Here is a 15,970-nt window from a genome sequence, read left to right on the forward strand (position 1 = left end):
GGATATTCAAGGTTTTCACTGTTATCACGATCTGCTTGCTTCCCATTAAAGTTACCAGTCTCCCGTTAACATCGTCAGTAAATCAAACATGTTGGAAAATGTATGTTGGAGTGAAATTTGTTAGTATAAAACAGGCAACAATTGTCGCTTTAAGAGAAAATCTCTGTGATTTTCATTTTTCCGCTACTTGTGAGATCTGGAAGGGAGCGCTCTCTAATCACGTGACTACTGGAACTCTTCGACCAAAACATCTTGGTGCAGAGCAGCTTGTCAACACAACTGCTTAAGAAGGTGTGCCAGGCTGCCAACTTTCTCAGCGTCCACCGAGAAAACACTAAAACCTCCACCAATCCATCGCTCACCTGTCCGACAGACAGGCCGTCTCCATGCATCACAGAGGACTGAAAACACCGCGGCGATCATGGATGTGTACGATTTGTTTAGTAGTTGCAAAAAGGGCGACATTTGTAGAGTCAGGTAACCAGCAGCTCTGTTGACCTTATTCTTATTTGGATGTATGTTAAAGCTGTATGTTTTTTTTGTACCATCGTCATGTTAGCTTCCAAAACATTAGCTTGCACACTGCAGTCTTGCAGCTAACCCCAAAGCTGGATGCAACATAAACATAAACAAGAGTTACAAACGGAAGGCTGTGTAGCTAACATTAGCTCTGATGACCCAGCTTGTAACTTTAGCTAAGGTTTGTAGGTCAGCTGCTCAGTTTCCAGATGTAACGAAGGTGCTGGCTGTCAAGTGTCGGATGCTCGACAGGAGTGTGTACGTAAGACATGTTCTCCTGCAAGATAGAGAGGGTTTTAACATTACAGCGGCAAAGGGGGCACTCTAGCATAGTGCTGCTTTATGGGTGTATGTTTCATATTCTATAGAAACTGTAGTATGTGTCTATATTTTTAAATTCACACATGCTGTGTGCAAAGCAATGCTGATACTTCCTGTCGATGAAAGCAGAATCCATCCATATTGATGATTTGTTTTTATTGACACAAACACACGTGCTGATGCATAATCTATACTCAGTGAAGTGTGGTGGATACAAGCTCTCCCTTGCTTAATAACATTCCACAATATGCATCTTTCCTATTTTTTCATCAGGCACAGGATTCAGATATGTAAACATTAACCCCTTGTGTGATGCAGGAAGTTAAATCCACTGTTTCATTTCCTCTCTTAGATTCCTCGTTGAACAAAGAGATGTGGATCTCAATGTAAGAGATAAATGGGACAGCACCCCATTGTAAGTATCGTGCAGACTGCTGGTGTAATTCCTCTGTTGTCACTGCATCATTATTATAACTACTGTTTTTAGGTATTACGCCTGTCTCTGTGGTCACGAGGAGCTGGTCCAGTACCTGTTGGCTAGTGGTAAGGCAGATGTTTTCCTGCTTTATTTGTAATGATAGTATTTGTCTATAGTATCCACCAAGTTTGTTCATTGTTGACTTTCAGGTGCCAAGTGTGAAGCCAACACATTTGATGGCGAGCGCTGTGTGTACGGCTCCTTGAGTGACTCGATTCGACGCCTGCTCAAAGATTACAAGTGTGTCAGCGTGCGGCCCATGCGGCGGGATGATTTCACCTACTTTCTGCACACGTATGACTCAAATACCTCACTTATTTACATGAAGAAGAACATTCTAAACTATTTGTTTTACAATGAGTGTCTATACTCGTCTAATCAACATGAATGTGGGATTTAACTGGTAGGTTACTGGAGCAGGGTCAGCTCAGCGACGTTAAGTTCCAGGTTCACGGACAAACGTTTCCGGCCCACCGATGTGTTCTCAGCGCACGCTCAGAGTACTTCTCTGACATGTTTGAGACGAAATGGAAAGGGAAGAACATGATCACCCTCAAACACCCTTTGGTAAATAAGAGTATGATGTTGGTCAGTTCATTTTGTGCTGCCCTCTTTGTTACACTGTGATAACAGACAGCTGTTTTGATCTCAGATCAACCCTGCAGCCTTTTGGGCCATCCTGCAGTACTTCTATACAGGTGGGTGGGCAGTGTAAGTCCTTCCAATATGGTGCATATGGAGCAATACTGTAACCAGAAGGTTGCTGGTGGGAGGGGGGAGGAGGCATTATGGACAATATGGCACAAAATCTGTGACTAAGAAGAGACTAAAAAAACCATATGCTGTAACTGGAGACAATACAAGTGGCCTGAATGAAATGATGTAAATCTAAGAGTCAAAGTCTTTGTGTGTATTTTTATTTTATAGGACGGATGGATATTGATATTAGTCTTCTGGAGGACAGCAGGCGTCTTGCTAAACAGTGCAAAATGGCAGATCTCATAGAGGAGCTGGAGAATAAATGCAAACAGGTGTATGAGTTTGGTAAGAAAATGTGTTTGGTTTGGTTCATACTGGTAATATGTAAGCTTCTAAGCTTTTACAAATACAAAAACACATTTGAATGCACTGACATGTTTTTCTGGAGTTGAGTCAACCTTCTGTGATTCGTGGTCTGTCTGTTCTTCCTCTCTTCACATACTTGAAGTATCCAACAAACCAGGAATCTGTGTGAAAGTTCTTAGCCTGGAGCCTCACAGCTGTCAGCTTCAGGAAGACATGGCTCAGTTAGCAGACTGCGCACTGCCGACTGAACTCAGAGTAAAGACACAGTCTTTAAATCAAACATGTTAATGCATTATACCTGCTACCAGTTCTGCCCTGACTTTATCAATGAATTCTCAACAGGTGGGATTTGGTGAACTTCCCTTTAACAGAGTTGACCACTTTGCTACTTATCCTGATATCTGCTTCAGGGTGGATGGATACGATTTCTTGTGTCATAAGGTACAAACTGCACATTATCTCATAGACTGTAAACAAGTGGACATGGAAGTGTACTCAGTTCAGACGTGCCAGTGTCCTGCAGAAAACCATCCTTCAGTGGGCTGAATTGAAATGGTATATCTGTTTTTGTGTGTCTGTGTGTGTTCAGGTGTTTTTCTGTGGACGTAGTGATTATTTTAAAGCCCTACTGGAGGACCACTTCAGTGAGGGAGAGCAGCTGCAGTCTCAGCCCAGCACACCAGTCATCACTCTACACAACATCTCTCATGAAATCTTCATCCACGTCATGTATTACATCTACACTGACGACACAGAGGTTTGTTCAGTTTCTCTGTGTGCTGTTTTGTTATCGCTGCATGCTCATCGCGGTCAGTTTGATGCCGGACTCTTTTACTCTTTCTGTCCAGCTAACGACGGAGAACGTGTTTGACGTGCTGTGCGTGGCCGACATGTATCTGCTGGCAGGGCTGAAGAGTCTGTGTGGGAAGACGCTTGCTAAGACAATAGGCGAGGACAACGTACTGTACATGTGGAAGACAGCAAAGCTATTCCGTCTCTCTCGGCTGGAGGATTACTGCACTGAGTTCATGGCCAAGAACATCGAGCGGGTGGGTGTCATTGTTGTTAGAGTGTCAAATAAGTGTGTTCATATAATAACAAAGAATATTATCTATTCAATCAATGATTTGTAGTGGTTCCAGAGACAGGCGGCTGTTTTCATTTTAAGTCCTTGCAAATTTAGCAGAGGGACACAAGGCTGGCATTGGTAACCAATACAAAACCAATGAATTTGAATGAAACTGATAATTTTGTTAATAGTTTACATTTTTATGAGCTTAGACCTCGCTTAGAAGTTTCAGGCTGACCTTAGAGACCATATTATGAAATTTTAGCTGCTGCATTTACAACCTACTTTACAAGACCTAAGTCCCAGTAACAGCAGCTCTGAGCAGCAGTTGATGTATTGGATTTTTTTTTGCTGTGCTCAGTCGTCCCGTCAGGATAAATTCAAACACCCGTGTACCTTTCTGTTCCAGCTGGTAGAGCAGGCCGAATTTGCCGAGATCATCAAAGAGGACGCTGCATCGCTGGAGGAGCGACACGAGACGGACTCCGTCCCTCTAGTGGACGACATCCGCTACCACATCGCCAGCAACGTGCAGACGTACAGCGCCATCGAGGAAGCCAATCAGAAGCTGGAGGCCTTGGAGGAGCTGCTGTCCAGCATTAACATTGACTGCTGAGGGGTCACAGTGTTTGTTACGCACTCTGCTGGAGAGTTTAAGGTTTTAAGGAGGTCAAAGATGAAAGATAAACATAAACATATGTTTGTTTGTCATTTTTTAGTTTATTTACAAAATATATATTTAAAATGAGCTTCTTTAGTTACCGGGGCATGTCAAATGTGAGAAAACCTTTTTGGTATATGAAAAAAAACACGCAAGTGTTTGTGTGTAATTTGTTTGAAGATACATCAGAATATGTTTGCATTGCTCATGGAAGTATTTATTTTAGGCATCATCATTGGTAGGATTTAAACTGAAAATCTTAAAAGATGTTGTTATAGGCCCCAACAGAGCTGTTACTTATCATATTGGACTTTTATTTTAATGCTAGAAAAAACCCACACGAGTCCATGCTATGCTGTGATTTATGTTTCTTCTTCTTCTTCTTACATATTTGGAGGACAGAATGCTGTTTTATGGAGTATTTCAGAAGCAGGAGTTGTTGGACTCTCTGCAGCTTTTTATTTTGTTTGGTTGGATTTGGATGCTGTAGTTTTGTCTCACTATTCAAACAGTAACATTCCTCCAGCATGAAGTCACACATCACCCCTCCTAACAGACTAATACTTTGTTTAGACTGAAAAAAAGGCATAAATGATTGCTCTTAAGTTTACTAATTAAATATAGTAATCGCAAACAAATAGTGTTTTATTCATCAGACAATGAATGATTGATTGGTGAGCTGGTATTTAAAGTATTTCAACCACACTACATGAGCTTCAAATGAAGGTTTAAGGTAAGTATGATGAGACGGCGGTTTCCTGACATTGTATTGTCCACATTATATCTGCTGATCTTCTTTCCCACCTTCTCCGTCCATGTTGTAATTGGACGAGTTATATTTAAGGGATAGAAATACATTAGGCTAATAATAATAACCACATTTTGTACAAATGTAGATTTTATTAGATGGCATGAGCACATCATCCTAACAGCATAACATTTCATGGATATGATGACACATGGCAAACATAAAACATCATAGTAAAGTAAAGATTTGAATGCATTGTGGATATTTTTGTTAGCTTATCTGTGGTTACTATAGAACTATTCCATTAAACAGGTAGAAACATTGACATGCAAAAGCTGGTGCAGTTTGTAATACACAACAATGAGAACCTGACGACGGTAAGTAAACATCACATTACATGGAAAAACAGAAAGTATTTGTTGCTGTGACCGTTCTGGAACATCACATGATATCTTCATGTATATCAGTAGCACAGGTTTTACAGGAACCATGTTTTAATCTGAGAGCATATACACGCTCTGAAGTTTCTGCCAACAGGTGATCAGAGCCTGTATAACCTTGATGAACTTGATCCGCTTTCTCTTCTTTCCTTTTATTTTCTGGACAGTTCTACAGGAGGCTCTCTTCCCCTGGGAACAGTAAGAAAAAATGATTTCTCTGTGGTTGTGTTAAGTGGGGAATTTAAAGAGGTGAAGCATCCAATTGATTTTTATAAAATAAAATGAATCCTTCTTACCAGGTAATCAGGACTGCACTTATTAATGATGAGCTGCTCCATCCTCTCCACTGGCTTTTCCAGGGTAGACGGCTGCTTACCGCTCCTCTGACACCGCATCCTCTGTGTCATACCATAGATGGAGACCAGGATGCGACGAGCCTACCATGGGACACAATTTGAATATCTCCTCTGTCAGCAGCACTGCAATGCAAGTATTTATAATTCTTTGTCCGTGTGCCACTCACCTTTCCTGAAGGACAGGGGTCTCTCTCTTTGAAGGTATTCTGTGAACCAGTGACATTCTGCAAAAGAACAGCCACATGTTATATATGCACAACAACCACTAGGGGGCAGCCTATCACTGGATAATATGACAGCTGCAACTTATTTTGCGCCTGAACCTGAAAACATGCAAGAATAAATACAAAACAAATGTCTCTATCATATGAAGCGCAGTGTAATTGTAATTATATACTGGCACATCTTGTTTTCATACCAAGTTCTGCAGCTCAACGAAGATGACTTCTCTGTAAGAGCCCAGTATTTCTTTATAGTTACATCTACGTTTACCAGAGGAGTTGGCCAGCAGGAGAAGCACCAGGACACTGCGGAGTAGAGTTCCGATCAGACACTATAAAGAAAGATGTTATGAGAGATGGTGGGTGAAGAAATAGTCCATAAAAGAGAGTATAAAGAACCACTTTACTGGGAAGCACCTGTGCGATAATGCAACCGTTTCCAGCTGTTTACGCCTCATCACATCACAACTAAAACTTAATCTTTAATATTTCATCTTCAGCTGTGTTCACAGTCTTCCTCAATATCTGCCCGCGTCAGCTCATCCACTGCGTAAATACGCACCACATGTGAAAAGCGCACTTACCATTTATCATGTTCTTCTGCAGGATCCTCACACGAGCAAACCCATCTCTACCAGTAACAGCGAGATCCAAGGACTTACTCCCGAAGCAGCCGCGCACATTGTAACCAAACCTGATGTTTCCCCCTCAGTATTTCTGCGCTGACTCTTTAGGAAAGGTTGCAGCTGCTAGATTTACGATATGGTGCTCCACGGTTTCCAACATCACCAAACTGACTGCTGCTGCTCCTATTTCCCTCCCGGTCATGGATTGCTGACACCGGGATTAATATTTCACCAAACTCCAGTCCGATCAAGTCGAGAAAAACTTGTGCAATCAATCACTTTGTCTTCATCCTTTCGGTTTCGCTGGAAAGACGTGATACCGAGGAGGAGTGTGTAAAATTTTAAATAAGAGGAACATGCTGTTTAAAACCTTCAGGGTTTTTATTCTAACAATGCCTGGTTTTAGATTATAATGTGAGATTATTAACAGGCTGCCAGGATTCCATCTCGCCAAACAAAAAGGTCCAAAGGTAACGCGTTGAGTGCGTAAAAGGATGAGCACAGAACTGAACGTGCCTAAAAAAATCACCATAATAAAACGTGTTATAGGGAAGGGTTCAAAAAACTTGTTTTATTTGTTTACTGGATGCCTTCAAAGCATTTTAAACACATTTCAAGCAAGCTACTAAAAAAAAATCTAGTCTTCACGAGTCTATATACACACAGACATAGCCTCAGTGTCAGCTTTTTAGCATAAAAATGCTTCATAACAAAAATAATTCTATCTTAAATGTTCCATCCAAAGCTCATGTAAAGGTGGAATCAGCCTGAGTGTTTTAATTAAGTCTCCCTTCCAAAGTATTTTTCAGTATTTTCTTTTTTACAGGAACCATTTTTTTTTACAAAATGTTGTATTCATAAGCACAAACTTTAATCTGTGAAATACTAAAACATGGAAAACAAAAGTCTGACTGACACAATACTTCAATCACATGTATGTCAGTAACAGCACTAATATGTACATTGTTTTAATCTGTGGTCGTTCTGAAATGTTGTCATCACATAGTTTGTCCACCAGAGCATGCTTCAACTCCATTGTTTACTATATTCTCAGCACTGTGCAGTACATGTAGTACCCTATGCGTCACAGCTGAGCAGGTGCTGGTTCAGACTATCAGTTGGGTTCTACAAATAGGTGAAAGGTTGTGAAAACGTTGTATCTGCCAGAGATGAGCGAAAGAACAAGAATGTCTGTAGTTGTTTCCTGCTCGGCTGGTGACTGTCGGAGTCTTCTGGGGGTTTTCAGTCCAAACTTCCCCAGTCTCAGAATGTGTTCTTGATTTTGGTTGCCACCTGTGCTAAGATCTCTCCTGTCTTCTTCTGCCAGTTGAGGACGTGTTTGGACTCGGCACACCACAGCTCTCCGTGGCGGGGCTCTGCATTCTCACAGCGCTTTCGCACCTCTTCCTGCTGCTCCTGATAGATGCAGAGCAGTGAGATACAAACTATAACAAACTCTAACCACACTGTGTGTTCCAATTTTAAAAATGAGAGAATAGAACGGAAGTATAGCATATTACAAAAAGCAGTGAGTAATAATTTGAGTTAAATGTTTGTAATCATGTATAGTAGCTGCAAGGTACTGTATATAACAATGATAAATCAGCACCAGTTTAGACATAGGATGCTTACCTCTGTGCCATGCTGCAGTTCAAACTTGTAGAAGAGAGCCCAGGCATCCCCCAGGTCTGGCTCAATCTTTACTGTCCTGAGGAACCACTCTCTGGCTTTAGTGATCTTACGCTCACTCCAGAACAACCTGAGATGTGCACAAAGACTTATTGGCTAATATTCAGCTAATACTTTTTTTTTTATAAATGATCACTATCAGGGAATAAGAATGTGGGAAAAAGTACAAGAAGCAGTCATACTTAGCTACAGCAAGCAGTACATGGGGATCATGTTCACACTTCTTCAAAGCGTCCACGCTCTTTGTCTTCCTCTGAGGCCTGGCCTCCAAGAACACTGCCTCAGCCCACAGGATACCTTTAAAGAAAGAAAACAGAAGTGGAATTGAATGGAGCATTTGAGATTAAAAAACCTGTTTAATAATAAAGGAGTGGAAAGTTTGTGCGTTTCCTCATCAGAAAGGAGGCATCGTATTTTGCACCAACGTTCCAACAAAGACATATATATGATTTATTTGGATTTCTCTCTGCAGGGAGTTTGACTGCTGGCTAATGTAGAGCTAATTAAGATTTATTGGCCTTACCTGAATTTGGACACTCCTGCAGGGCTTTGGCCATCAGTGTGTTTGCAATGTTCTTAAGTCCAGCCCGGAACTCCAGTCTGACAGACTCCAACCTGGTTAGGATGATCACACGTTGTAGAGACACAGATATGTCAGCCTCATATAAGATATATTTAGGGTAGGTTTGTTTTTAATTTGACACTGATGTTTGTGTGCATAGTGAAATTAGCTGTAATTGTAACATCAACTAACACATGTTTATATTTTCTTGTTGTGTTAATTCTTACCATAGCTCAGGGCTTTGTGGGTTCTTGAGTCGGGCCTTCTCCAGGATCGCTCTGGCTCTTGTTAGTTGTCCCACTCTTTCTTCGAGACGAGACAGCAGCAACCAAAGCGCCACCGAGTGGGGACACTTTTTCAACTACAGCAACAAACATGACAATAGCTACTCATTCCAGTTATCATGTATATTCATTTACATTATATGACCTAGACCCCTTGCATGTGTGCTTAAACAAACAAACCAACATATTCTCCAAACACTCACCCCTTGGTTGTAGGCCTCTCTGGCCTTGTCCATATTTTCACACTGCTCTTCAATCTGGCCTCGCATCATCCAAAGCTTAGGGAAGTCCTCATAGTGTTTCAGGGCCTCAGTGCACAACTCCTGAGCAGCTTCTATGTTTCCTAACACCCACTCCAACTTCACTGATTTCATAAAAACCTGTAGAGATTAAAAAACAAACAAGACACCCTGTTCAGCCAGAAACTATGTGGAAACAGGATCCATGCACCTCCCTTTTTAACCTTCCTTGGCTCTGTAACACTTGACATGAGTTAAATTGTTATTAAATAACTTTCAAACACCAACTTCCTAGGGCAAAGCCTAAATGTTCTGCTTCATTAACACAGTGGGGTTGTCTTGTCAACATTAAAGCAGGAACTCAGGCATATCTGTCAGCATACCATTCAGAAAACAAAAGGGAGCGCAGCCAGGTCACCCGAGAGACAGTGATAGTTTAAGAGCACAGCTGACAGTATCTGTCAACCTGAGTGCTGCTGACTGGTGGAAAAAACCCTGCAAGTCTGAACCTGAGATAGATCCAATGTTTATGGAAGCTTCCTTAAGGACAATGCACTATTAACTTTCTATTAAGCACTAGCATAAACGTGAAAAACAATACCCGATTACAAGTCACCACACAATGTGTGTCAGAGCGCTGTTAATATAAACAACACTAACACAGTAACGCAGTGTACTTGTACAAAAGGGCACAAAGGGAAGGAAGAGCGTAAAAGAATGAGAGCTTAGTTCAGGAAATCCACTCCTTCCGATTAATCTTTTTAGCCCATTTTATAATAAATCACATCTGATACACTAATGATAGTTGTGACTAAAAACACTCACCCTGGCTGTTGGTGCACTGCTGCGGGCCTTGGCCAGCAGCCGACGGGCTCTTTCATACTCATTATTCTCAGACTCCAGTTTGACAGCAGCAAGCCAGATCTCTTCACTGTTGGGGTTAGCCTTTGAAAACAGACAGACACAGAGGACATAAGGGAAACAGATACATAATGTTAGACATAAAGAAGAGCAGAATGTGAAAAGTCAAAGTTTGAAAAGTTGCTTAATCACCTGGAAGGCTAGAGCAAGGATACTTCTGGCAGCTGGCACATCCTCCGCCAGCCACTTGGATTTGGCACCCATTAGCCACAGGACCTCTGCTTTTGGACAGTGAGCAACAGCCCTCTGGAGAAGGGCCTCCAATGACTCTCTGAGAGACGCAATGGAAGTAAAAACATGATGTGAGGTAACAGATCGACTGCCAGCTTCTGACTACAAATACTTAGTAGTATGTTCAGAAACTAAAGGTCACCTGGTGCCATGGTTCTTCTCAAAGTAGGCAGCTCTAAGCCAGACACTTTTTTTACTGGGGAACACCTGCAGAGCATGGGCATAGATGGCCCTGGCACACTCCAGTGCTCCATGGGCAACACACTGAAGCACAACAAACAAAAATGATTATGTAAATGTTATCTCAGGGTGTGTCAAGAGTCTGAATGCGGCAAGCATCCATATACTCACACTCTCTGCGTCCTCCATCCAGGTGTGTTTACGATCCTCCTCTTCAATAGCAATCCCTATGACGGCCCTTATGACGGCCTGGCAAGTAGCCACGCTGCCTGCCTTGTCACACTCCTCTGCATCCTGCATCACAAGAAGAATTTAGGAGGAAAGAAACTGTAAGTTGAAATAGAATGCATAATACAAGGAGATATTCCCATAACATTATGGTAGAGGAACATGTCCTTAAAATAACTGGGGTTACTGATCAATATCCATATAAATGACTTACAGTCATACAGACATATTGCAACTCTTTGGGTGGTTTGAGTAAATGGCTAGCCCACAGAAACAAGCAAATCTTGAAGAGAAAAGCTCTGGGATGAGAAAATATTAAGATAACTAAATCCTGTAAATTTTTCTTAATTTGAATTGGCCATGACAACCACACAGAGGTTGTCGGAGGTAGTTAAAATGTGGAAGCCAAGAGAGAAACAAAACACAAAGTGGGTAAAAACAATTGCAAAACAGGCATGAGCAGCACTAAACAAAATGTCAGTCACCGTGCTGGCTTGTATTATGTTGCACCCAGATTAAATAGGAGGGAGTCTCCATGCCAAAGTATGCTGGCATGCTATCAAAGCTGAGTTTGACACACGCATGACGCAGTCTCTGCTCTTTCAATGCAAGGGTTTAAAGGTACAGTCATTTAATTTCCACCTTATATTTTGGTTATTTGTGATGTGGAAGTCTGACATTTAGACAATAATTACCTGACCACCGAAATCAGTTCAAGACCCCTCATTATTTATCACTGCTACTCACTTGGCACACCCTTAGGGGATTAGGGGAACTTATATCGAAAAACTGAACCTGATTGTAAAAACTACAAAGCCACAGGAACACACCTGTATCCACTGTTCTCTGTTAATCTCCACGCCGTTGGCATGTAAAGAAGTGATTGCTCTGTCAATAATCTTGTCCACCATTTGAGTGTTCCCATTGGCCTCCTCCAACTTGGCAGCAGTGATCCAGATGTGGCGATCTGTGGGGATGTTTTCTCGAGCCTTGTTCAAGACACGCCGGGCATTCTCATACGTCTCTAGCCGGGCCAGGGCCAGCCACAGCTAGGGAGGGAAAAAAAACGGTTAAGTGCAAATGTTCAACAACTGTTGCACCACGATCAAAATGCAATAATAAATGTAGGTAAAAATGTAAGTGTACCTCTACACTTGTAGGACAACACTCCACAGCTCTGCTCAGCATGATCCTGGCATCCTCAGGTTCCTCCAGCTCGACAGCCGTTTTCCAAAGTCGAACTGACTTGGACACATTCTCCAGTGCTACATGTATTACAATAGGACAACTGTATGAAGACTGTATGAACAGGCCAGGTTACTACTAAAAAATACAATACAGGCAAAATACAGACACAACACATAAACTGCTTTTAAATAATAATATACTACAGAACAGAATTACAGTAGCTACAAGTACAAGTTTAATACTGCCTGATGAGAAGCGAGTGTTGTGTATGTACAGTAACTGAGAAAAGTAGAGCAGAGGCAACTGAACATGTAGAGGCTTAGAGAGCTCTTCCTTGGAAGCTCTGCATCCATCTCTGTCATTGGAGTATGCTGCTGGGAAATAATGTGTGTGTGTGACAGGACATTGACACCATGGTTCAATAGGGTGTCTGGCCTTGATAAGAAGCCAAAAGTCACAGCTGCCAAATGTAACCCCAATGAAATCTTTTATGCAACCTCATGTGTGTTGAGACAGAAGAGTTCTGTTTGTGTGATTTTACGAGAGTCTTTCCTTCCAAATTGTTACATATTTGTTCAAAAATGCACTGTTGGGAAGGCACATAACTTTTGATTCACAACAATATAACAACTCACCAAACTCTAAAAGACACACATATACGGTAACAGTAAAAACTATTTAAAAGTATGACTGTTTTTCTTACCCTTCCTGAGGACTCGCTTCTTTGCTCTGATGTCGGTCTCGAGCTCTGCTGCCCTGATGTAGATGCGCACAGACTGTGGCAAATGACGCACCGCCTGGGCTACTACAGCTTTAGCTGTGTCACCAGGCTGGAGTCTGGCTGCCTCCAGCCACACATCCTCACTCTGGTTGTCAGAAAAAAATGTCAGTCTGGTAGTTTAGTAGTGTTACTACACAACAGCTAGGGAAAAACAATATAAGAGATCATGGTTCTTATTTTAACAAAATGATCAACAAACAGTTCAGATTCAGAATAATGCCAATCCCTTAATTACCTTAGGGCACATCTCTGTGCCTTTCATGATCAGGTTCCTGGCTACTTGGAGTTTGCCAGTCACCTCCTCCAGCCTGGCAGACGCAATCCAGGCAGGTGGGTGATGGGGATTGGTTTCCCTTACAGATTTTAGAAGCAGGCGGGCCTTCTTGATGTCACTAGAAATACAGAGTTACCCACTTAACCACCAGCACACACACACATTTTACACAGGTATAACTGGTGCCACCACTGTGTCTCTACCTGATGTCTCCTCCATGAGTGGGGATCATTGAGTTGAGATCTGTCAGGTAACCTTTTGGATCCACTACTGTCTGTCCACTCACAGAGTCAGACACCTGAGCAGATTCAGGAGGACACAAGACGGGAAATAATTAAGCTCTCCCATGTCAGCATAAGGTAAAAGTGAAAAGTCTCAGAATGATGAATCAGTTACCTGACTGAGCCTCATATCCATGAGTGTGTTCCTGGCCTGACCAATTTTCCTCATATCCAGTTCTCCTGTACCTGGTGTCATGAGACCAGGGGTCATGCTTCCTGGGTAAGGTGTGTTCAGACCTCCCAGCTAGAGGAGACAGGAAATGATGTTTGTAAAGAGAAGCATTATATTCTTTGTGAGAATTTTGTTACAGCATGTTTTAACAGCTTATGAAACAGGACTATATCATATGACCCTATTCTCATCACTGTAAATGATACCTGTGAAAGTTTAAATCTGGTTAATGGCTTTCCTGTGCTGCAGACTGGAAATAGCTAAGTTAAAAGTCAATTTGTAAAAGCAACAATTCCATGTTAAAACATGTGTTAAAGTCTGTTTTTAAATATTGAAACCTTTCAAATCTACAACCCATGTTTGATTTAATTAAACATGTGTTAAGCAGACTGTTAGCATGAACCACAGACACCAATAGTGTAGCATTTATAATTTGCATTAGGTGTCTACTGTCAATTACAATGCAGAGTTCACTCAGTCTGTGAACATTGGCCAACAGCATTAAATGCACAAATTAAGAGCGTTTGAGATATCCTGACACCTGCTGGGGCACACTGTAACTACACCCTAATGTTATGTTACTACATTGTGTGCAATACAAGTTATGTGAATTTGTATATCTGAAAATACTAACCCCTTGCAAAGGGTCAACGGTGGTGTGATTCTCTCCAGTCTGCAGATGTTTAGAAAAGAAGCTGTCAGGGACAGGGGTGAGCTTCTCATAGCGGGGATTCCTCTGGCGCTTGTTCCTGGCATCTCCCACTTCAGGGATGCTCAGCCACTCCTCTTCTGACACTTCTGCCAATTTCCTCTGTGAATAAAATGGGTTGAGGAGTAAGGGATTTAGAAAAGAAGTAGATCACCTTTGAATAACTGGAAGTGTTTTATTTTCTGACTGATCATGCATATGTTCAAATTATTATTATAAACTGTCAGACTGTTTCTGAGCAAACATCTGTTTTATTTTTGTCTATATGTGCATCTTTGTGTCTTTACAAAATAAGAATATATTACATGTACATATATGAATAAGGCTGTATTTACTTGTGAAGAAGAATTGTGAAGAAGAATAGTGAAAAAGGCGACTCTTTGGTGTATGGTGTGCATTCTATACCTTAAGATCTGAGAACTGCTGCTGGATTTTGGGTCTCTCCATACGGTATTTCTCAATTTCTTCCTTTTCTCTCAGCTCCCTAAAAGTAAACAGAAACAATTTCAGTAACATAACATGAACACACTGTGCAGTGTTTTAATATCAACAATTCACTGTAATGGGAAGGCAGACAAGTTTAATTTGTAACCTTCTTTCTTTACGTCTTTCATCCATCCTCTTGTCCAAAGCTGCATAAATAGCATCAGCTTCTTCATCATCTTTCTCATAAGGTCCACTGGAGAACAAGCTTCCAGCATAACCATTGAACTACAAAGAAAAATATTATTCTTTTTTAATTAAATAGTCAAGTTTTGCCTGGCCGTCTAGTACTGACATAAAAAACAGCTTGTCAGCGGTACCTCATCATAATTGGTGTCATTCAGATCCTCATCATCATCATCCTGATTCTTTTTCATCTGGTCTCCGACTGTCCTCTTCCCAGGAGGTGCATGTCGGTCATCAACTGGATCATTGGCATCACGAGCAGGACCAATATCAGATCGAGTGGTGAAACCAGTAGCACTGGAGATGAGACATATCAATTTAGTTTTACAGAAACATGCACGCAGTGAAGTATTAATACTAGCGTGTAGCACACAACAAGCTTATTGCTGTTTATAAGCACGGATTCACACTGTATCATGCAGGTGTGTGTTATCTTGTTTTAAATGACAGAATCTCATCAATGCTAAAGCGTAGCTAATCGATACGTCTCTATGGCGTGCTAACGTGTAATTAGTTGGTGATAACTTGTGATTTTTTTTGCTTAGAAACACACACACACATAAACATAACTTAGTTGGCCAAATGAAGAGCTATGCTAGCTAGCGTTGAATTGCTAGCTTACCCTCTTCCGAGACCGGGGACGTAGCCCAGCGGAGCGGGCATCCCCAGAAACGGTTTCTTCTTTTTCCCCATAAGCGGAGAGGCGAGGGGCATAATCGGGGGCCCACCGGCAGCCCCCGCCGCCCCACTGCCTCCCGCGGAGGTTTTGGACACAATTTTAGGTGCTTGTTTTGCCATAGCGCTAGCCATCGTTGCTCCAACGGCGAGGAGACTCACTGACGGAATCGGATACACAACACTCGCACTTCCGCTCCCAGCAAACACCGACCGCGTCCTTCTAAAAATGTCCGTGAGTATTTGTCACAGCGCCCCCACAGGCCAGATTGAATACTTTTACTCTTCCTTCTCCGCTATCCATTCAGTGCAAAATTGCTGAAGTTTCTATAACATGGCGATTTGCCGCCTCTCACCGTGTGACTGTAATTGAAGTAATTTGT

The 15,970-nt window shown here is 41.8% G+C and overlaps 2 protein-coding genes across 2 annotated transcripts; one reads left to right on the forward strand and one right to left on the reverse strand.

The window, feature by feature from the left end:
- Nucleotides 1-421: 421 nt before the first annotated feature.
- Nucleotides 422-4,751, forward strand: abtb1 (ankyrin repeat and BTB (POZ) domain containing 1). Its single transcript, XM_028409926.1, has 12 exons — nucleotides 422-477; nucleotides 1,193-1,255; nucleotides 1,328-1,383; nucleotides 1,468-1,612; nucleotides 1,726-1,885; nucleotides 1,971-2,016; nucleotides 2,246-2,362; nucleotides 2,526-2,638; nucleotides 2,726-2,824; nucleotides 2,973-3,140; nucleotides 3,232-3,432; nucleotides 3,862-4,751. The coding sequence occupies exons 1-12, from the start codon at nucleotides 422-424 to the stop codon at nucleotides 4,066-4,068; spliced, it is 1,431 nt and encodes a 476-aa protein (XP_028265727.1). The 3' UTR covers nucleotides 4,069-4,751.
- Nucleotides 4,752-7,356: 2,605 nt separating this feature from the next.
- prpf6 (PRP6 pre-mRNA processing factor 6 homolog (S. cerevisiae)) lies at nucleotides 7,357-15,759 on the reverse strand. Its single transcript, XM_028410686.1, has 21 exons — nucleotides 15,535-15,759; nucleotides 15,047-15,209; nucleotides 14,836-14,954; nucleotides 14,649-14,727; nucleotides 14,169-14,345; nucleotides 13,478-13,606; nucleotides 13,285-13,379; nucleotides 13,043-13,199; nucleotides 12,730-12,892; nucleotides 11,985-12,103; nucleotides 11,669-11,887; nucleotides 10,782-10,904; nucleotides 10,573-10,694; nucleotides 10,332-10,470; nucleotides 10,104-10,223; nucleotides 9,243-9,419; nucleotides 8,983-9,116; nucleotides 8,717-8,808; nucleotides 8,376-8,490; nucleotides 8,137-8,263; nucleotides 7,357-7,920 (listed from the first exon to the last, which is right to left on the reverse strand). The coding sequence occupies exons 1-21, from the start codon at nucleotides 15,720-15,722 to the stop codon at nucleotides 7,768-7,770; spliced, it is 2,910 nt and encodes a 969-aa protein (XP_028266487.1). The 5' UTR covers nucleotides 15,723-15,759; the 3' UTR covers nucleotides 7,357-7,767.
- Between the last annotated feature and the right edge of the window lie 211 nt (nucleotides 15,760-15,970).

Source organism: Parambassis ranga, chromosome 7 (genome assembly GCF_900634625.1).
Source record: "Parambassis ranga chromosome 7, fParRan2.1, whole genome shotgun sequence".
In the NCBI taxonomy this organism is placed as follows: Eukaryota; Metazoa; Chordata; class Actinopteri; family Ambassidae; genus Parambassis; species Parambassis ranga.